General features: G+C 43.3%; 1 protein-coding gene and 1 pseudogene across 2 annotated transcripts in view; one reads left to right on the forward strand and one right to left on the reverse strand.

The window, feature by feature from the left end:
• Positions 1-709: 709 nt before the first annotated feature.
• Positions 710-22,952, reverse strand: part of LOC144511899 (protein phosphatase 1 regulatory subunit 12B-like) — a 317,939-nt gene continuing 295,696 nt past the window's right edge. For both annotated transcript variants that reach the window (XM_078242333.1, XM_078242332.1), the window contains 4 exons: positions 21,877-21,981; positions 21,718-21,768; positions 20,830-20,880; positions 710-1,345 (listed from right to left, as the gene is read on the reverse strand). In XM_078242333.1, the coding sequence (XP_078098459.1) occupies positions 1,259-1,345; positions 20,830-20,880; positions 21,718-21,768; positions 21,877-21,981 (294 nt within the window). In that variant the 3' untranslated portion in view covers positions 710-1,258. The remainder of the gene's footprint in view (positions 1,346-20,829; positions 20,881-21,717; positions 21,769-21,876; positions 21,982-22,952) is intronic.
• On the forward strand, positions 9,769-9,898 carry LOC144479310 (U2 spliceosomal RNA; annotated as a pseudogene).

A 22,952-nucleotide genomic window follows, 5' to 3' on the forward strand; every position in this document is an offset into this window, starting at 1 on the left:
TATAACACACATTTCGATTTCAGTACCATATTTTATTGCCTATAGTAGACATTTTAGCCATGGAATGCACTATACAAATTACTGCACTGGTTTCTGAATTCCATTAGCTTAAGAACTATACAATGGGTCTTTGGATGGATCTCTTCCCTGAACTCTATTTATAAGGAGTGCTCTCTACAGAAAAGTACCTTTTCATTTTAAATTCCTGTAGCAGTGGTACATAGAAATACAGTATATTATTCATCATGCAGTGAAAATCTCAAGATAGAAAAGATGTCTGAGCCTACATTAAAGTTATAATGCCCCTTATCAGTGTACAAGAGCAAACAAAAATAGAAGTGTAACTTAAAAAACTAGCTTTGAAATAGGAGGTGAAGCATAAAAAAGTGTCTCAACAGCAAATGCAAAATCAGCAATTTTCATTAAAATCCATCTTTGAATCAGCCTTGATAAACGACCTTAATTTGAACCAACTTTTTCTCTGACCTTACTGGATAAATGCATAAGCTCAAGAGTGGTGACCAATGATATTAAATTTCACACAGTCACAGAGACATAACCAAAAGCTTCTGATCTTGTTAAAGCTTTCACTACAAACCAAATTTAAAAGAAAATACACGTGCTGATAATGAAGGCAACAGAAATTGAAAGAAAGGCAGTGAATTGAATAAAATCACATTCAAATAATAAAACGACATATTGCACATATGATTAATACTTTCTGTACCATACAGTCTAGCTGATGGTTTTTATTTAAAAAAGAAATAAGCCATGTTCTGCAGTGATTTTAATTACTGTGCAAAGAAGCGAATACTGCATAATGAAAGATCCTTCCCAAAGCACAGTCAACAAACTGAGGTGTACTGTTAACATGATGTAGTTGTGGTAGTGGAAGGTATTTCTGAAAGCCATATCTGAAACACTGCAAGTTGTAGGTCAATTGTGAGAAGCTGCAAGCGTCCCCTCAACAAATAGACACCTGTAATTTTTTTTTAAATTCAGTACTTTCTCCCCAACATTTCTCTCAATCAAGGCTGTTTGAGTGCATCAATTAAAAACCTTATAGTTATTGAATAGGATCATAACCTGAAAAATCTTTATATGTCAAATGCAGGGAGAAAGCCATGAACAGACAAGATCTAAGTATAAGCTCCTCTCATTGCCAAGGAGACTGGTTTAGTGTGATGGCTTTCACAAGAGCAAGCAGGTTCTTTCAGCTGATTTTATTCCCTTTGCCCCTTGCTTAGAAAGACTATCTTCATTTTGACAGTTTACTAATAACTCTGATCAGTGCTCCGTTCTCATCTTTCAGTCTTTGGTTGTCTGATTTCAGCTCTGTTAAAACCTGCAAGGAGAAAGAAGTAGTTTCACAGAGTGTTCTCGAAGTTTGCATTTATAATGTGCTCATTAAATTCCTGCTATTCACCCTCCACCTTCTACAAATAACAGAACAATTAAAAACACATCCTCAACTACCTCAAAGCAGGTGAACAAGTTGCAAGTACTTCTAATCTTGCTGCTGTTTTTGGACTCAAATGGCAAGAATGCCACTGCAAGTAAAATGGGTGGCACCAAAAACTGGGACTGAATATTCCAATTTTGGTGGCATTGCAACAAACTTGCATAATTCTTAAATTGGCATTGAAAATAACCAATTGTAGATTCTGGCCGAAATTCTCCCGTCTCGCCTGCCGCGGGAATCGTAGCGGGTGAGAGTGTAAACTCGACGGAGCTCGGGTGGGAGTTTCCAGTCTTGGGGTGCACTTGGCTGGAGAATCCCGCCCTCTGTTTCAAAAAGGCAAGATTGCATGTTAAAATTGAGATATTTTGATGAAAGTTTTTTACGTTGTTTTATTCACTATCCATGTTCATATTAGATGGAAGATGGCAACAATCTCCAGTCATAAAACTGAAGCAAAACAGCAAATTGCATGTACCTTGGGTTCAATATCCTGAAAGCTTTACTTCAAATTAAACACAGGATGCTTTGATGGAATAAATATGCATAATCTGAAAAACCTTTCAACTTAACTAAATTATTTATTTGTGGGTGAAAATACGAATGACAAAACTGATGCAGAATATCCAGCTGTGTTAAGTCTACATTACTGTGAAGCTGCAAAATGAATGTGCAGCTATTATAAATGGCCACAAAATCCAGAGCACAGCAATGGAAAATCCTTTTTTCCAGAAAATCCTACTGCTGGTGGCATTGGGAGTTACACAGAAAGCTGAAACACTAACAGCTTCAGAATAAGATCTAACAGTTGGGTAATTTGCTTTCAACAAAACTCCATTTAACAATTAATTTGGATGGCATTTATAGACTCCTATGAGAATTACACATAATCAAAGCCTTTATTTGCAAAATATCTTAATGCTTTTATACCAAGGAAACATACCGCAACAAGTAAAAGCAATTAACAGAAACAAAGTGTCATTACTGCATTTCAGTATGATTTGATGCGATGCATTGTTGTCACATCTACTGGTATTCGGTGAAAAGTATTGCTTCTTGTGTGTTATACAAAGCATAACATTCATAGAGTACATGGGGAAGAAGGAAAGGAGAGGGTGCAGAATGTAGTGTTATACTCATAGCTAGGGAGTAGGGAAATATGTACTTGTTACAGTGCACAGTAGAGACTTAATAAGGTAGGCCCATTGAAAGGTCTGATGGCAGCTGTTTTTGAGTCGGTTGTTACATATTTTCATTGAGTTCATTAAACTGTTTGAGCAGCAATCCCACCAATATCCTAAACTGGGTGAAAGTCCTAGACATTAAAAAATTATGACAAGTGTCTCACTGTGGCAAGTGGACCAATAAATCAATTATAACTTTACCTCAGGAATTGGCTAGCGGATAGGAAACAGAGGGTGGTGGTTGATAGTAAATATTCATCATGGAGTGCGGTTACAAGTGGTGTACCTCAGGGATCTGTTTTGGGGCCACTGCTGTTTGTAATATTTATTAATGATCTGGATGAGGGTATAGTTGGGTGGATTAGCAAATTTGCTGATGACACCAAAGTCGGTGGTGTGGTAGACAGTGAGGAAGGGTGTCGTAGTTTGCAGGAAGACTTAGACAGGTTGCAAAGTTGGGCCGAGAGGTGGCGGATGGAGTTTAATGCGGAGAAGTGTGAGGTAATTCACTTTGGTAGGAATAACAGATGTGTTGAGTATAGGGCTAACGGGAGGACTTTGAATAGTGTGGAGGAGCAGAGGGATCTAGGTGTATGTGTGCATAGATCCCTGAAAGTTGGGAATCAAGTAGATAAGGTTGTTAAGAAGGCATATGGTGTCTTGGCGTTTATTGGTAGGGGGATTGAATTTAGGAGTCGTAGCGTTATGTTGCAACTGTACACAACTCTGGTGCGGCCGCACTTGGAGTACTGTGTGCAGTTCTGGTCCCCACATTACAGGAAGGATGTGGAGGCTTTGGAGAGGGTGCAGAGGAGGTTTACCAGGATGTTGCCTGGTATGGAGGGGAGATCCTATGAGGAGAGGCTGAGGGATTTGGGATTGTTTTCGCTGGAAAGGCGGCGGCTAAGAGGGGATCTTATTGAAACATATAAGATGATTAGAGGTTTAGATAGGGTGGATAGTGATAGCCTTTTTCCTCTGATGGAGAAATCCAGCACGAGGGGGCATGGCTTTAAATTGAGGGGGGGTAGTTATAGAACCGATGTCAGGGGTAGGTTCTTTACCCAGAGGGTGGTGAGGGATTGGAATGCCCTGCCAGCATCAGTAGTAAATGCGCCTAGTTTGGGGGCGTTTAGGAGATCCGTAGATAGGTTCATGGACGAAAAGAAATTGGTTTAGGTTGGAGGGTCACAGTTTTTTTTTTTAAACTGGTCGGTGCAACATCGTGGGCCGAAGGGCCTGTTCTGCGCTGTAATGTTCTATGTTCTATGTTCTTATGAATCTCCATTGTGGTGTTTTTGATTTAATCCCTTTGCCATGTTTTATACTCTATTTATGGCAAAGATTTGGATAAATAAAACCCATGATCAAAATAAATAAAGGATAATTAACAGCTCGTCATCTACATGGTCTTTCTTGCTCAATATAAAAATGGTATTTTGGGAGATTTTTAAAATCAAAGGTGTGAAAGATTTAAGGATGCTTTACTATGTTCGTGTAAATGCAGACTGAATGAGATAGAAAACAGAGCTCCGAACCACTTCTAAATCCCTTGTGCCTCAAGAATCTGGTGCTAATGTCTGTGTGGAGTTTGCACATTCTCCTCATGTCTGCGTGGGTTTCCTCCGGGTGCTCCGGTTTCCTCCCACAGTCCAAAAATGTGCGGGTTAGGTTGATTGGCCATGCTAAAAATTGCCCTTAGTGTCCTGGAATGCATAGGTTAGAGGGATCAGTGGGTAAATATGTAGGGATATGGGGGTAGGGCCTGGGTGGGATTGTGGTCCGTGCAGACTCGATGGGCCGAATGGCCTCTTTCTGTACTGTAGGGTTTCTATGTTTCTATGTTTCTAATGTCCTGTATAATTGCAGAAACATTATCCACAGAAGTTGGCTTTCAACTATGCACACAATGATTCTAGCACAACACCCAAGTGATGTTATGAATCAATTTGAAGTACAAAGTAGAAAATATAGACGGTGCCCAAAATGTTATCAATAAATACTTTATAGGAAAATTATGATGCATTTCCTTCCAATACAATTACCTTCAACTCTATGACACATGTAAATATGCACTTGTTACAGTGCAGTTATATTACAAATGCTCAGAAAAGCCGTTCTCAAGGTCATTTAAAAAAAAACCATGGATTGAGTTTAAAAACCATTTCAAGATGGCTCCAAGCTACCAGACAGAATTGTGGATTTCAGACTGAGTCCTGTCCTCTGAGGGGACAAAAGATAATCCTTAATTTAATTATGGTTCACCATGGTCTTGTCCATAATGAACCATAATTGTTGATGGGTCATCGTAAGAATGCAAATTGTATCTTGGTCAAGACAGAAGTTAAAACCCAAAGGTGAGAGAAGAGCCATTTGAAATGTTGATGCCTTATTTGGGAGATGATTTCACATTTGTACAGCAGCCATCTTAGCTTCTACAAAACATCTTGGGGCAGCACGGGTGGCATAGTGGTTAGCACCAGGGACCCGGGTTCAATTCCGACCTTGGGTCACTGTCTGTGTGGAGTTTGCACATTTGCAAATGTGTCTGTGTGGGTTTCCTCTGGATGCTCTGGTTTCCTCCAAAGATGTGCGGGTTAGATTTATTGGCTATATTGCTAAATTGACCCCAGTGTCAGGGGATTAGCAGGGTAAATATGTGGAGTTACGGGAATAGGGCCTGGGTGGGATTGTGGTCGGTGCAGACTCGATGGGCCAAATGGCCTCCTTCTGTACTGTAGGGATTCTATGATCTTCAGAGAAGCAGACAAGAACTTTACATCTTAGGGAGTGGGGGTGTAACATGAACAAACACCAGATCACTGAAATCAACCAAGTTAAAAAAAACTGCAGTTTCTTGAAAGAGAATTAAAGAAACTCCCTTCTCCCCACTACCCGATTCACTTTACGAAAAGCAACCTCGAGCGATTCAATAGTGGAAGCCTTTGCAGTTGCAGACACCTCTACAACTTAACCTTTGATTTAATCATCTATTTTTCAGGTAGATTGCAATCCTAATGATTTTAAGTGATTACCCAATAAGTTATTTTGGAAGACAAACTTGTTCGAGACACAACTGGTGGGTGTGGGTCTTTTAACAAGAGTCTAAAACACTTATTAGGAAATGGCATTTTATCACAATGAACGAAGAACACAATACCAAGATGTGTTGTTGAAGTTAACTGAATTCACTACCTGCCTCTGCAAGGAAAAATTGTTCAGTAGGCATGGCAAGTAATAAGATTGTACAATATACTACTAACATATTTTCCAGAGTTATTATATATGGACCTTGCTCTTGCCGTCAGAACTATAGAATATTTTATGTCCAAGAACTAACTGTGCAATATATAGGGCCCGATTTTACCAAAATTTCGCGCCCGCGTGGTAAAGTTGGGCGTCGGGCCTAAAACGTGGTCCAGACCAGACCCAAGGCCAATCGCGCCTTTACCAACGGCCGATCCGGCGCGCTCCCCAATCGGCCAGCAGGTCGATTTAAATGCATTTGCATGCATTTAAATCGGCATAACGAAGCCCGCGCCCAACTTACCCAAGGATTCCCAATTTACGAGGCTCCGATCCGATCGGCGCCCGCGCATTTACCGTGTTGCTGAATTCAAGTCCGATAGGGCTTCAACTCAGCAACTGAACTGCCGAATCGCCCCCAACCACCCTTCGTGGACCGCCCCCGCGAACCACCCCGGCAGCACCCCCCTCCCCCGATCGGACCATGCTGGGACGCAGGCCCCGCCAGCAGCACCCCCCCTCCCCCCCGACTTACCTTGATCGCTGGTGTCCGTCGAAAGCACCTTGCGATCCTGGATCCTGGCCTTGCTCCGGGGGTCCTGATGGGTAGGATGACATCACTTCACTGGGGGGGGGGGGGGAATGTGACATCTCTTCCCTGAGGGCGAGGGGGTAGAGGGGGACGTGATGTCTCTTCCCTGAGGGGTGGGGGGGTGGGATGTGACGTCTCTTCCCTGGGGGGGGGGGGGGGGGGGGATGTGACGTCTCTTCCCTGAGGGGGTGGGGGGGGGGGGGGGAGATAGAACCATAGAAAATTACAGCTCAGAAACAGGCCTTTCGGCCCTTCTTGTCTGTGCCGAACCATTTTATGCCTAGTCCCACTGACCTGCACTTGGACCATATCCCTCCACACCCCTCTCATCCATGAACCCATCCAAGTTTTTCTTAAATGTTAAGTGACCCTGCATTTACCACTTTATCTGGCAGCTCATTCCACACTCCCACCACTCTCTGCGTGAAGAAGCCCCCCCTAATATTCGCTTTAAACTTTTCTCCTTTCACCCTTAACCCATGCCCTCTGGTTTTTTTCTCCCCCAGCCTCAGCGGAAAAAGCCTGCTTGCATTCACTCTATCTATACCCATCAAAATCTTATACACCTCTATCAAATCTCCCCTCAGTCTTCTACGCTCCAGGGAATAAAGTTCCAACCTATTCAATCTCTCTCTGTAACTGAGCTTCTTAAGTCCCGGCAACATCCTTGTGAACCTTCTCTGCACTCTTTCAATCTTATTTACATCCTTCCTGTAACTAGGTGACCAAAACTGTACACAATACTCCAAATTCGGCCTCACCAATGCCTTACATAACCTTACCATAACACTCCAACTTTTATACTCGATACTCCGATTTATAAAGGCCAATGTACCAAAGGCACTCTTTACGACCCTATCCACCTGTGACGTCACTTTTAGGGAATTCTGTACCTGTATTCCCAGATCCCTCTGTTCAACTGCACTCTTCAGAGTCCTACCATTTACCCTGTACGTTCTACTTTGGTTTGTCCTTCCAATGTGCAATATCTCACACTTGTCTGCGTTAAATTCCATCTGCCATTTTTCAGCCCATTTTCGAGTTGGTCCAAATCCCTCTGCAAGCTTTGAAAACCTTCCTCACTGTCCACTACACCACCAATCTTTGTATCATCAGCAACTTGCTGATCCAATTGACCACATTATCATCCAGATCATTGATATAGATGACAAACAACAATGGACCCAACACCGATCCCTGCGGCACACCACTAGTCACAGGCCTCCACTCAGAGAAGCAATCCTCCACAGCCACTCTCTGGCTTCTTCCATTGAGCCAGTGTCTAATCCAAATTACTACCTCCCCATGTATACCCAGCGACTGAACCTTCCTAACTAACCTCCCATGAGGGACCTTGTCAAAGGCCTTGCTGAAATCCAGGTAGACAACATCCACCGCATTCCCTTCATCCACTTTCCTGGTAACCTCCTCGAAAAACTCTAATAGATTGGTCAAACGTGACCTACCACGCACAAAGCCATGTTGACTCTCCCTAATAAGTCCCTGTCTATCCAAATATTTGTAGATCCTATCCCTTATCACACCTTCCAATAGCTTGCCCACCACCGACGTCAAACTTACTGGCCTATAATTTCCCGGATTTCTTTTGGAACCTTTTTTAAACAACGGAACAGCATGAGCCACCCTCCAATCATCCGGCACCTCCCCAGTGAATCCTGACATTTTAAATATGTCTGCCAGGGCCCCTGCAAGTTCAACACTAGCTTCCCTCAAGGTCCGTGGGAATACCCTGTCCGGTCCTGGGGATTTATCCACTCTGATTTGCCTCAAGACAGCGAGCACCTCCTCCCCTTTAATCTGTAAAGGTTCCATGACCTCCCTACCTGTTTGCCCTATTTCCGTAGACTCCATGCCTGTTTCCTCAGTAAATACGGATGCAAAAAAACCATTTAGTATCTCCCCCATCTCTTTTGGGATGTGACGTCTCTTCCCTGAAGGGGGGGGGGGGGATGTGACGTCTCTTCCCTGAGGGGGGGTGGGGGTGTGACATCTCTTCCCTGAGGGGGAGGGGGGGATGTGACGTCTCTTCCCTGAGGGGGGGGGGGGGGGGGGAATGTGACGTCTCTTCCCTGAGGAGGAGGGGGGGGTTGGGGGGAATGTAACATCTCTTCCCTGAGGGGGGCGGGGGTAGGGGGGAATGTGACATTTCTTCCCTGAGGGGGGCGGGGGTAGGGGGGGGATGTGACGTCTTCCCTGAGGGTGGGGATGTGACATCTCTTCCCTGAGGGGGGTGGGGGTGGGATGTGACATCTCTTCCCTGAGGGGGGGGGATGTGATGTCTCTCCCCTGAGGGGGGGCTGAGGGGGGGGGGGGGGGGGAGAGAGGATGTGACGTCTCTTCCCTGAGGGGGGGGGTTAGGGGGGGATGTGACGTCTCTGCCTCTGGGGGGGGGCCGCAGAGACATCACATCCCCCCCTGCCCCCCCCCCCACCCCCCAGGGAAGAGACATCACATCCTCCCCCCTACACCTCGCCTCAGGGAAGAGACGTCAGATCCCCCCCCCCTCAGGGAAGAGATGTCACATCCCCCGCCTACCTCTTCCCCCCCCCCACCCCCTTCAGGGAAGAGACATCACATTCCCCCCCTCCTCCCCCCTTCAGGGAAGAGACGTCACATCACCCCCCTACCCCCCCATCCGCCCCCCCCTCCCCCTCAGGGAAGACACGTCAGATCCCCCGCTACCCCCACCCCCCCCTCAGGGAAGACACGTCACATTTCCCCCCCCCTACACCCCCCCCTCAGGGAAGACACGTCAGATCCCCCGCTACCCCCACCCCCCCTCAGGGAAGACACGTCACATTTCCCCCCCCCTCAGGAAAGAGACGTCAGATCCCCCCCCCCAGGGAAGAGACGTCACATCCCCCCGCCACTCCCCCCCCGCCACTCCCCCCCCCCCCACCATGGAAAGTCAAAGGCAGTGCAGACAGCAGTGCTGTCAGCGCTGCCTTTGACTTTCGCGCTCGGGCGCGCTGAGTGCTGTCGGCTTTGAACTGCGCATGTGCAGTTCGGTGCTCCGACGGATGCAAATGAGCTAGGCCCCGCCCACTGGGCCCACGCCAAAAAAAGGCGTATGGGGGCGCTGGAGCATGGCTGCCGGGCGCGGGTCTGATTTACGACCGCACCCGGCACTTAGAGCCGATTTGGTAAAATCGGCCCCATAGTCAGTCCAAGAAAAAAGTGGAGGAGGGCAATTCTAGAATGCAGCACCAGGATGTAGAAGCTTATCTCACCAAGCCAACATATACTTTACATGCAATATATAGGTAATCGCTTCTCGGCCTTTTGGCTAAGATCAAGTGTAGTATCGGATCTGCACTTGGTTGAGGTCATGAGGTTACGCTGAGGCTTCATATGTTTCATATGAAGCAATTTTTAAAAGCGGCATCTCGGCCTTTTGGCTAAGATGCAAATGAGCTCAAGTCTTGGAGGAGGATCCTCCCCCTTCTCCAATCAGCTTGACTCATGTAGATCAGGCCCAGGACAGGGTGGCTTAGTCACCCGCCCTGTCTTGTCAGCCTGGATCGGAAATTTCTCAACTTGTTGAGACTCTGAATTGGATTTGATCTGATTGAATTGGAAAAGTATATAAAAAAAATATATAGGTAATCGCTTCTCGGCCTTTTGGCTAAGATCAAGTGTATGGACGGCAGCCCATGGTCGGCTGCACTTGGTCGAGGTCATTAGGTTGCGCTGAGGCTTCATATGTTTCATATGAAGCAATTTTTAAAAGCGGCATCTCGGCCTTTTGGCTAAGATGCAAATGAGCTCAAGTCTTGGAGGAGGAACCTCCCCCTTCTCCAATCAGCTTGGCTCATGTACATAGAACATAGAACATAGAACATTACAGCGCAGAACAGGCCCTTCGGCCCACGATGTTGCACCGACCAGTTAAAAAAAAACTGTGACCCTCCAACCTAAACCAATTTCTTTTCGTCCATGAACCTATCTACGGATCTCTTAAACGCCCCCAAACTAGGCGCATTTACTACTGATGCTGGCAGGGCATTCCAATCCCTCACCACCCTCTGGGTAAAGAACCTACCCCTGACATCGGTTCTATAACTACCCCCCCTCAATTTAAAGCCATGCCCCCTCGTGCTGGATTTCTCCATCAGAGGAAAAAGGCTATCACTATCCACCCTATCTAAACCTCTAATCATCTTATATGTTTCAATAAGATCCCCTCTTAGCCGCCGCCTTTCCAGCGAAAACAATCCCAAATCCCTCAGCCTCTCCTCATAGGATCTCCCCTCCATACCAGGCAACATCCTGGTAAACCTCCTCTGCACCCTCTCCAAAGCCTCCACATCCTTCCTGTAATGTGGGGACCAGAACTGCACACAGTACTCCAAGTGCGGCCGCACCAGAGTTGTGTACAGTTGCAACATAACGCTACGACTCCTAAATTCAATCCCCCTACCAATAAACGCCAAGACACCATATGCCTTCTTAACAACCTTATCTACTTGATTCCCAACTTTCAGGGATCTATGCACACATACACCTAGATCCCTCTGCTCCTCCACACTATTCAAAGTCCTCCCGTTAGCCCTATACTCAACACATCTGTTATTCCTACCAAAGTGAATTACCTCACACTTCTCCGCATTAAACTCCATGTAGATCAGGCCCAGGACAGGGCGGTTTGGTCGCTCGCCCTGTCTTGTCAGCTTGGATCTGAAATGTCTCAACTTGTTGAGACTCTGAATTGGATTTGATTTGATTGAATTGGAAAAGTATTAAAAAAAATATAGGTAATTAACTACAGCTCTTTATTCTAATAATAAAAATCATTTAGAATTTGAAAAGCTGTAATTAAATTTATTTTTGGACACAGAAAAAAACTGCAATTAAGTGCACAGTACATTGTCTCGGAACAAAATACGGTTCAGTAATTTAACACAGATGCAAAACAACACAAAGATTCATATGACAAAAACAATGTTGTACTTAAAATGCCATTAGTGCATTCAAAAGGGAATGTTAAGAGGGATTAGCATCCCTTTTACTTCACCAGCATGTTTTTTAAAAAAAGAGTATTTCCTTTGGAGAGAAATATATCGCCGTACATAAAGAAGAAAAAAAAATGCTTCCTCTTTGACCCCTCTACTTTCAGGTCCTTTCAAATATTGTATCTTTCTTTTGGTGAGTGCCAGAGAGATAACCCATCCTGTATCTGACTACTCAGGTGCTCAATGTTGGCCTACACAAATGCTCACTGAATTCTTCTTCTCAAACAAATGACTAATGCTCTCTTGTATTCTGAATCGAAAGCATTCATTTTTAACGCCAACTTTCAACCATAAACCTACACTCCAAACAAAATATAAGAACATAAGAACATAAGAAATAGGAGCAGGAGTAGGCCATCTAGCCCCTCGAGCCTGCCCCGCCATTCAATAAGATCATGGCTGATCTGACGTGGATCAGTACCACTTACCCGCCTGATCCCCATAACCCTTAATTCCCTTACCGATCAGGAATCCATCCACCCGCGCTTTAAACATATTCAGCGAGGTAGCCTCCACCACCTCAGTGGGCAGAGAATTCCAGAGATTCACCACCCTCTGGGAGAAGAAGTTCCTCCTCAACTCTGTCTTAAACCGACCCCCCTTTATTTTGAGGCTGTGTCCTCTAGTTTTAACTTCCTTACTAAGTGGAAAGAATCTCTCCGCCTCCACCCTATCCAGCCCCCGCATTATCTTATAAGTCTCCATAAGATCCCCCCTCATCCTTCTAAACTCCAACGAGTACAAACCCAATCTCCTCAGCCTCTCCTCATAATCCAAACCCCTCATCTCCGGTATCAACCTGGTGAACCTTCTCTGCACTCCCTCCAATGCCAATATATCCTTCCTCATATAAGGGGACCAATACTGCACACAGTATTCCAGCTGTGGCCTCACCAATGCCCTGTACAGGTGCATCAAGACATCCCTGCTTTTATATTCTATCCCCCTCGCAATATAGGCCAACATCCCATTTGCCTTCTTGATCACCTGTTGTACCTGCAGACTGGGCTTTTGTGTCTCATGCACAAGGACCCCCAGGTCCCTTTGCACGGTAGCATGTTTTAATTTGTTTCCATTGAGATAGCAATCCCATTTGTTATTATTTCCTCCAAAGTGTATAACCTCGCATTTATCAACGTTATACTCCATTTGCCATATCCTCGCCCACTCACTCAGCCTGTCCAAATCTCTCTGCAGATCTTCTCCGTCCTCCACACGATTCACTTTTCCACTTATCTGATGACAACCCATGATTTTTTTAAGTACTCTGTGTCTTTTATATCAAAATGTTTCTCCTGATCCTTTAGGTCCTTCCAAGCTACCTCATCAACACCTTAAAGTTCCCCAAGTCAGAATCCCTACAGTGCAGAAGGCGGCCATTCGGCCCATCATGCCTGCACCAACTCTCCAATAGAGCGTCTTACCGAGGCTCCATCCCCGGATTTACCCTGCTAATCCTCCTAATCTACACATCTTGGGACACAAAGGGGCAATTTGGCATGGCCAATCAACTTAACCCGCACATTTTTGGAGTGTGGGAGGAAACCGGAGCACCCTGAGGAAACCCAGGCAGACTGTGCCGTCCTTATCTCTTTGACCATTCTTCTCAATCTCCTCCTTCCTAATTGGCGTTGATTTCCTTACACAAATGAGAGACATTTAATTTCTAATGGAGGATAATAAAAATGGAAGGTGGTGATGATGATAAGTTAATCCAACTGTATTTCTGGATTACAGGTGACTAGCCTGATGGTTCTCAATATGCTCATTTTAAAGAAAATAAGAGATATCCTAACAAGGAAACAAGCAGTCCTATGGCAGGTACATGTTTAAAAGTGCGTTAAAGTTCCATTTCTTCAATGTCATTTCTCCTGCTGTGCTTGAATCCCCAATTTCAATTCTAACTCCTATGTACAGATGTGGCATTTGAATTCACACATTAGAGGAAAGAATGAAAGAAAATAAATTTATAAGTGTATTATGTATGTTGAATTGTATCTAGCAGCATGTGGCTTGAGATAATTCATTTGATTTGGCAGATTTTTCCAGCCACCAGAGAGACAGCTTGATCCCAACAGTCTACGCCGGATTTAATCTCAGCTGACAGATGTGGAAGTACGTTATTCCAAATTCAGCATGCCACTCAAAGCATCCAATAATGATTTAAACTACTGATGTGACAAACAATCAATAATCCTGATTCATTCTACATCATGGCAAGATTAATAACCTTATACAAATCAAACATTTCTGAGACATTTCCTACTCTCAACAAAAGGAAGTTTGTAGTCCTGAAACAATTTCTAACATTACAGTAATAACAATGTTTACGATGTCTGGAGTGGTTTTGTTGCATTAACCCCATACTAATAAAATCAAAGTTGAATTGACTAGACAAATTGTAAAGAATAATCTTTGAAGGACGACAGAATTAGAATTTTCTCACGGGACTTCTAAAACAACTTCAAAAAGACAAAATGCACAGCTTATCTACCTCACAAACTCTCAGATTGGTATGATTGCTTACTACTAACCTATGACCAAGTCCACTGCTCTAAAACAAGAAAAGCCTTTGCACATTTAATAAGTGGTTTTGCTGCTCTCTTTAAAAAAAAAAGGTATCTTGAACCAGTAAAGTTGGAAATTTGCTGCATGACAAACATGTGCTATACTTCTGCACAAACTAGGAAATCTAGCTGTTGCTCCCTATAAGTCTTTTAAGAGACTTCTGGATGAGTACATGGGATTTAATGGGATTGAGGGCTATAGATAGGCCTAGAGGTGGGGATGTGATCGGCGCAACTTGTGGGCCGAAGGGCCTGTTTGTGCTGTGGCTTTCTATGTTCTATGTTCTATAAAAGATGAAGAACAATGTATTATATCATGGAACATACAAGGCTGAACTATTTTGCTATGCATTGCTTTATGGCTCACGTGTAATGAAAGTAAAGACTAAATGAGAATTCCTGCACATGTTGATTAAGAGGCTGCAGTTTTTAAGAAGCCTTTGTGCACATTCCAAATGATTGCCTAATTATTTTTTTAAAATGGAAGTAGACATCTCTGCAACAAGTTATTTTACTGATGGGATCCTCAGACTTTAATTATGGCAGACCCAAAAAAAATATTGTCTTGTGAGCAATGTATAAAGGTGTTAGGAAGCACAATGCTGCACATCAGAGATCAATACATGGTGCTATCATGCTAATTTGGTTCTCCATTCTGCTCCAACTCTGCAAAATGTTGTGTACTGATGCACTGAGCAAAAAGCAGCAGCTTTTCTTTGTAAAAAGAGGCTGCCACCATGTTTTCTTACCAGCACAAACCGCAATCAGTAGGGATGGGCTTCAACATCGGTGCCCCGCAAGACTGTGTCCTCAGTCCCTTACTATACTCCTTGTACACCTAGGACTGTGTGGCCAAACCCCCTCCAAATCGTTTTTCACATTTGCATTTCACATTTCACACCATCTATAGTGGGTCAGATCTCAAACAACAGTGAGACGGAGTGCATGAAAGAGAGAGAATCTGGTGAATTGGTGCAACAACAATAATCTCTTCCTCAATGTCAGTAAATCGAAGGAGGTAAATCATCAACTTCAGGAAGCATAGTGGAGGACCTCGCCCTGTCCACATCAATGGAGATGAAGTGGAAATGGTTGAGAGCTTCAAGTTTCAAGGTGTCAAGATCACCAACAACCTGTCCTGGTTCCTCCACACACCTCGACATACTCTCTTCCACCTTCTTCCAATGGAAAAAAGGCACAAATATCTCGGGTCACCAACCGACTCAAGAACAGCTTCTTCCCTGCTGCCATCAGACTTTTGAATGTTCCTACCTTGCATTAAGTTGATCATCTACACCCTAGCTATAACTGTAACATTGCATTCTGCACCCTCTCCATTCCTTCCCTATGGATGGTATGCTTTGTTTTGTATAACGTGCAAGAAACAATACTTTTCACTGTATTCTAATACATGTGACAACAATCAATCAAATCAAAACAAAAATATGGCTCTGTATGGACTGTAACCTTGGGTTTGAAACCTGGTACGCTTGCTTTCTTCATGCTGATCACGAGGCTAAAGTTGTTACATACATTAGAGAAGCCATTGCCTGTCCAGCTCTGAACCATTAACTGGTGCATCATCAACAAACAAGAAATTGCAAAGTATGTCCTTGGAGACCTTGGTCTTTGTCTGGAGTTGTCTCAGATTGAGCAACTTCCCATCCAGGGATATCTGTTTTCGATGCCAGAATCATCATCATGGAAAGCATTGGAGAACATATTGAAAAATATGTTCAGGGTTGGTGCTAGCATGCAGCCCTGTTCAACTCTATTGGTGAATGGGGAGAAAGTGACGTGGTGGCATTGTCGTTGGACCCGTAAGCCAAAAAACCAGGGTAATGTTCAGGAGGCCCGGGTTTGAATCCCACCATGGCCATAGAATACCCTACAGAGCAGGAGGCGGCCATTTGATTAATCGAGTCCACACCGATTCTCTGGAAGAGCTTCTTACCCAAGCCCAGCCCTGCCCTATCCCTGTATCCTGTACATGGCTAATCTGCCTAACCTACACACCTTTAGACAGTAAGGGGCAATTTAACATAGCCAATCCAACTAACGTGCACAACTTTGGACCGTGGGAGGAAACTTGGGGACAACATGTAAACTCCACACAATCTCTCAAGGCTGGAATCAAACTGGCTCCTTGGTGCCGAGATACTGCAATGCCAACCTGTGCCAACCAATGGTGAAATCTGAATTCAATAAAAATTTGGAATTAAAAGTCGAAAGATGACCATGAAATCATTGTCGGTTATTGCAAAAAACCAACTGGTTCACTAACGTTCTTTAGAGAAGGAAATCTGCCACTCTTACTTGGTCTGACCTACACGTGACTTCAGCTTCACAAAAATGTGGCTGACTCAGGGGTAAGCAGTAAATGCTGGCCCAGCCAGCAATGCCCATATCTCATGAACGAAAACGAAAAAAAATGGGTCCAAAGTCTCACCATCATCCAGGACATTTGTGAGCATGTTGTCATGCTCACGCATGTGAGCATCAGAATCACTGATGAATTTCTTTAATATTTTCCAAAAACCTTCATGTTTGACTGTGTCAAAGGCTTTGGTCAACTCGACAAATGTGGTTTAGAGATCTATATTCTGTTCTTGGCATTTCTCCTGGAGCTTTCTAACTGCAAACAACATATCAGTGATTCCTCCATCTTTTCTGAAACTGCACTGATTGACTTATCAACTTTTTCCAACATCCACTTAAAATCTTCACTCTGGTTTCTTTAATGTATTCCTCCTAACTTCCATTGTTTTTGTCTTTTTGGTGTTCATGCTCAATCGATATACTAAACTTCTAGATTTTACCTGATTCATGATATTTTGTAGGGCCTCTTCTGATTCTGCAAACAGTGTGGTGTCGTCATCCAACTTTCACCCTTGTTAAAACATCTAATTCTCTGAATATTTGTTGTGTGTACAGATTGAATAATGTTGGCGAAAGTACGCAGCCTTGTGGCACTCTTCCCCTCATTTGAAAAATGTCGAATCGTGGGGCGGCATGGTAGCACTGCTGCTTCACAGCTCCAGGGACCTGGGTTCGAATCCCGGCTCAGGTCGCTGTCTGTGTGGAGTTTGCACATTCTCCCTGTGTCTGCGTGGGTTTCCTCCGGTTGCTCCCACAGTCCAAAGATGTGCGGGCTAGGTTGATTGGCCATTCTAAATTGCCCCTTAGTGTCCCGGGATGCATAGGTTAGAGGGGTTAGTGGGTAAATATGTAGGGATATGTGGATAGGGCCTGGGTGGGATGGTGGTTGGTGCAGACTCGATGGGCCGAATGGCCTCTTTCTGCACTGTAGGATTCTATGATCGTCCATCTTTTAGTCTAACGCTCGCTATTTGGTCCCAATATAGGCTCTTGATAAATCTCATCTTTACTGTCAATGTCACATTTCAATAGCACATGTATTAGCTTTTGGGAACAAATGTGATTGAATGTTTTTTTTTTAACAGTCTGTTAAGAACCTATTCTTGTGTTTATCTCTAGATTTTTATCCAAGATTGTATTTAGGATTAATATTCCCTCTGTTGTTCCTACTCCAGGTCCAAATCCAGGCTGTATTTCACCAACTTTTGGTTCAAAAGTTGGGGTGGCACAGTGGTTAGCACTGCTGCCTCACAGCGCCATGGACCTGGATTTGATTCTCGGCTTGGGTCACTGGGTGCTCCGGTTTCCTCCGGGTGCACCAGTTTTCCTCCCACAGTCCGAAAGATGTGCTGATTAGGTACATTGGCCATGCAAAATTCTCCCTCAGTGTACCCAAACAGGTGCTGGAGTGTGGCAACTAGGGGATTTTCACAATAACTTCATTGCAGTGTTAATGTAAGCCTCCTTGTGACACGCAATAATAAATAAACTTAAACAAACTTCAAATATGTCATTGCTTTCCACAATGATTTTTAAGGTCAGTTTAATGAGATTACTTAAGTTTACAATTTTAAATCAACTCCATTGCTTTAGGTTTCTTAGGTTACTTAATAATGAATGTCTCATGTTGCTTGGAATGTATCCTTTGTCATATGTCTGATCACAAATTTCTGTTATCACTTCTAATTCTGATTCTCCAAGGGATTTTAGATGTTCTGTTGTTAGTTTTCTATGCCTGGAGCTTTTCCTGTACTCATCAATTTCAAGGCATTCTCTAATATCAATGTTCGGTCCTTCATTTGCCTCAATCCCTTGAGGGCTCCCACGATTTAGCTCACTGTGCAATTCATTTATTGATTCTATGTATTCAAATTCAGATTTTCCCACAAAGCTTTATAAGCTAAACTCAAGGATCTTGGGAGTACATTAAATTATCCTCCCGAAGATGAACTGTACGAACAATTAGCACAAAGCACAAACTATTTCAATAGCATTGCAAGTTAACATCCAGATATAGCAATTTTAGTTTGTTACTTTTAGAATGTCATGCACTTTCCCAAATGTAGAGGAAAACTAGGTAGATTGAAGCCAGTCTTTGGTCTCCCCACAAATTCATTCAATGATTTGCCATCCCTGGCAAAGGTCCGAAGCCGAGAAAGACCCTGAAGATCCTGTGATGTACAGGAGACTCAAGTAGAAATAAAGTTAGAACAAGAAGTGTCCTGCTAAGATTTTCAGGGTTAAAAAGTAAAGGTTAAGTGTTGAATTAATAATACTTGTTTTGTTCAATTTACCTGCAGGTAAAGGTTTTTGATAAAGCGTGAAATCTTACGGTGTAATTTATTTCAGATTTTAACATAGAAATGTAGAAAATAGGTGCAGGAGTAGGCCATTCAGCTCTTTGAGCCTGCACCACCGTCCAATATGATCATGGCTGATCATGCACTTCCAGTATCCCATTCCCATTTTTTCTCCATACCCCTTGATCCCTTTAGCTGCAAGGGGCATGACCAGCTCCATCTTGAACATGTCTAACAGACTGGCCCCAATAGCTTTCTGTGGTCGAGAATTCCACAGGTTCACAACTCAGAGTGGAGAAGTTCTTCCTCATCTCAGTCCTGAATAGCTTGCCCCTTATTCTTAGACTGTGACCCCCTAGTTCCGGACTTCCCCAATTTCGGGTACATTCTTCCCACATCTAGCCTGTCTAGTCCCATCAGGATTTTATATGTTTCTATGAGATCTCCTCTCATTCTTCTAAATTCCAGTGAGTAAAAGCCCAGTCGATCGAGACCCTCTTCATATTTGACACGGTAGCACAGTGGTTAGCACTGCTGCTTCACTGCTCCAGGGACCTGGATTCGATTCCCGGCTTGGGTCACTGTCTGTGTGGAGTTTGCACATTCTCCTCGTGTCTGCGTGGGTTTCCTCCGGGTGCTCCGGTTTCCTCCCACAGTCCAAAGATGTGCGGGTTAGGTTGATTGGCCGTGCTAAAAATTGCCCCTTAGAGTCCTGAGATGCGTAGGTTAGAGGGATTAGCGGGTAAATATGTAGGGATATGGGGGTAGGGCCTGGGTGGGATTGTGGTCGGTGCAGACTCGATGGGCCGAATGGCCTCCTTCTGCACTGTAGGGTTTCTGTGATATGTCAGTCCTGCCATTTTGTAAACCTTCGCTGGACTCCCTCAATAGCAAGAATGTCCTTCCTCAGACCAGGAGACCAAAACTGCACAAAATACTCAGGGTGTGGCCTCATCAAGGCCCCATATAACTTCAGCAAGACATCCTTACTCCTATACCAAATCCTCTTGCTAAGAAGGCAAGCATGTCATTAGCTTTCCTCGCCGCCTGCTGTACCTGCATGCCAACCTCCAATGACTGTTCCACCATGACACCCAGGTCACATTGCACTTCCTCTTTTCCTAAACTGCCACCATTCAGATAACAATCTTCCTTCCTGTTTTTTGCTACCAACGTGGATAACCTCATTTATCCACATTATAGTGTACTCGCCAAATATCTGCCCAGTCAGCCTGTCCAAGTCACCCTGCAGCCTCTTAGCATTGTCCTCACAGCACACACTGCCACCCAGCTTAGTGTTGTCTGCAAATTTAGAGATATTGCATTCAATTCCTTCATCCAAATCATTAATGCATATTGTGAACAGCTGGGGTCCCAGCACTGAACTCTGCAGTACCTCACTAGTCACTGCCTGCCACTCCGAAAAGGACCTGTTTATTCCCACTCTGCTTCCTGTCTGCCAACCATGTCAATACATCAACCCCAATACCCCCATAAGCTTCAACTTTGCTCACTAATCTCTTGTGTGGGACCTTGTGAAAAGCCTTTTGAAAGTCCAGATATACAACTGGTTCACCCCTTGTCCACTCCACTGGTCACATCCTCAAAAAATTCCAGAAGATTGAATTTATTTTTTAAAAGTTAATGCTCTCCCTCTCAATCAGAACAGTTGTCAGACCATCAGGAATAGTTTGGAATGAGAAATAGTCATTCAGCTGGCTCCTCCCTCATAAATGGATGTTTATTTCTGGGTCTTGAGTTGAGAAGAACACTTAGCTGTTACTGTTACACAGCAGAAGAAATGACCCATTCCTGTGATTTTCCAGTTAGACTGGTTTTATCCACATAAAAACTCAATCAACTCAATGGGGAAAAGCACAATTTTCAGGAATCTAGGTTAAGAGTTGCTAATACACCTTACTAGGAGGCCAAAGTGTGTACCAAATACTTGTCATCAATATTGAAGTATGTTCTTCACCTAATTGCTCGCACAATGGACTACATTAAACACTTTCTCATGGGATATGCCATTCATGCTTACATAATGAAGAACCAAAACCACATCATACCTTTAGCTCTTCCTCCATTTCGGAAACTTTCCTTTCCAAAGCTCGTTTTTCCTGTTAAAGACCAATTAAACTTCATGTTAGAACAACAAAAATAGACAAGCATTTCCAGTCTTAACTTCATAAATGCACTTTTGTTCCAACTTTCGCTTCTGCTTTCAAGGCCAACATACAGGTATTAGCAAGATCATGACAGGAACAGTCAACAGCATACAGAAGGTAATCAATTCCAGAAATATAAAATCCCTAGTTTCTTTGTTCCTTTCAAGCCCATAATTAAGTGGGCCGTTAGTAGGCGTGCAAATTCACTCAGCCTAACAGATGCAAGCTGGCAGAAGTAGCACGGTAGCCTGGAAACATGCCTACCTCACAAGCACCCAACTGGGACCTTTGCTAATGGGGCAATTCTGTATTGACTCAGAATATCTGCATTCTGCCCCTAATTTCAGCCCACCCTGCTGGGTTCATGATATACTTCTGCATTCTGTTCACTCCATGATTTTGCTCTTAAATCTATGGAATTACTTAGGCATAAATTAAAACTTCTGTGTTGTTTGTTATTCTCCCCTCAAAATGTTTTTGTGGCAAATTATAGGGAAAGATTTCTAATTTCTGATGTTATCATCTATGTTATGCTTAATATAAAGCTTTAGAAATAAAGGAGCAAACTACCTTTTATCACTTACAATAAAGTTTTTCTTACACCTTACCCCTAGCTGTTATCATTAGAGATTTGGTGAAAAGTTTCAATTGGGGGTTTAAATTGCTGAAAAACTAACAGGGAGATTTTTGCCTGGGCAATTTGTACACGCTTAGAAATTTGTTGTGGGGATGCCGGGGGGGTGGGGGGGGGGGGGAGAGGGGTGGAGGACACACGGAAACTTAACATACCCGTTTCTCCATCTCCAGCATTGAAGACTTATCAGAAATTCGTTCTTGCTTCTGAAACAGACAAACACCTACATTAGTTTGTGCTAAATTAACAACAGGAATTTTCTATAGCAAAGGATTCAAAATTTTAAAAAAGTTTTCATGAAAATCTCTCAGAACCTGTGTAGCTTTCTCTAGCTGTGCTTTTACTTCAGTGAGTTCAAGCTGTGTCTCTTGAAGTTTGGCTTTAAGTTTCTCATTTTCAGTCAAGGCCTCTTCATATAACTGCAAAATAAAATCAATGATTAAATAAACTAAATTTAGAATTAATTTAAGTAGTAAATGTTATCTTCACATACAGTATTCTACTAGGCATTTTCTTTTAAATACATACTTTTCAAAGATAATAATAAAGTAGAAGAGCTACGTGAGGAACTTACTTCCTACCTGTGATTATTTCAGGCTTAAATTTAAACTTTGCTACTTACAGAAGTCATTCACTTTCAGACAGACAGGAAGGAGGGGTGAGGGAAAGATCTGCAAAGATGGCATGATAGAGAGAAGGAAAGTGAATAGCTGCACATTTGAATGAAAATAATGAGCAGAAATATTGACCTTTTGTAAGTGTTGTTCTCGACCATGATGCACATTCGAGCAAGTATTTCACAGCAATTAGAGCAATGACAAAGATTATCTGAAGTGATCGTGTTATGCATGGGCTATGCCTATTTAAAGATCTCAGAACGGACCACTTCTTTCACTGATTCTTTTTAATCCTCAAGTCAACCAGGATGATTTAGATCTGTTTACAGATGGAATGCTCAGCAGGATGACTCGTTTCTATATATGGAGTTAAAGGAGCAATTACATTTACGATGAAGCTAACACAAACCACAAAGCCACTGAAATTGTACGCAAGTATACTTGAGAGGTAAAAATAAATGTTTTAAATCATTTGCAGCCTTCTGTAAAGATTCCTAATTTTCAGAACTCCTATGTTCAGATGATTTAGCAATCTATTAATTATTAATTGACAGTTTTGGAAAAGATTTTCCTGATTTTATTCCTTCCCCTTAAGTTTTGAAGTCCAATGTAAATATTATATACTAAATATTAAGTGGCTAATGTTGCCCTCTCACCCCTGGGATTTGGTTTCAAATCAACAAATCTAAATTGTCCATTATCAATCCTTCGAATAGAGATCAAATATGCCCATGTTGATCTTCCAAATATTCAGACAGTCCCAGAATTGTTCC

This window comes from Mustelus asterias, chromosome 25 (genome assembly GCF_964213995.1).
Source record: "Mustelus asterias chromosome 25, sMusAst1.hap1.1, whole genome shotgun sequence".
NCBI lineage: Eukaryota > Metazoa > Chordata > Chondrichthyes > Carcharhiniformes > Triakidae > Mustelus > Mustelus asterias.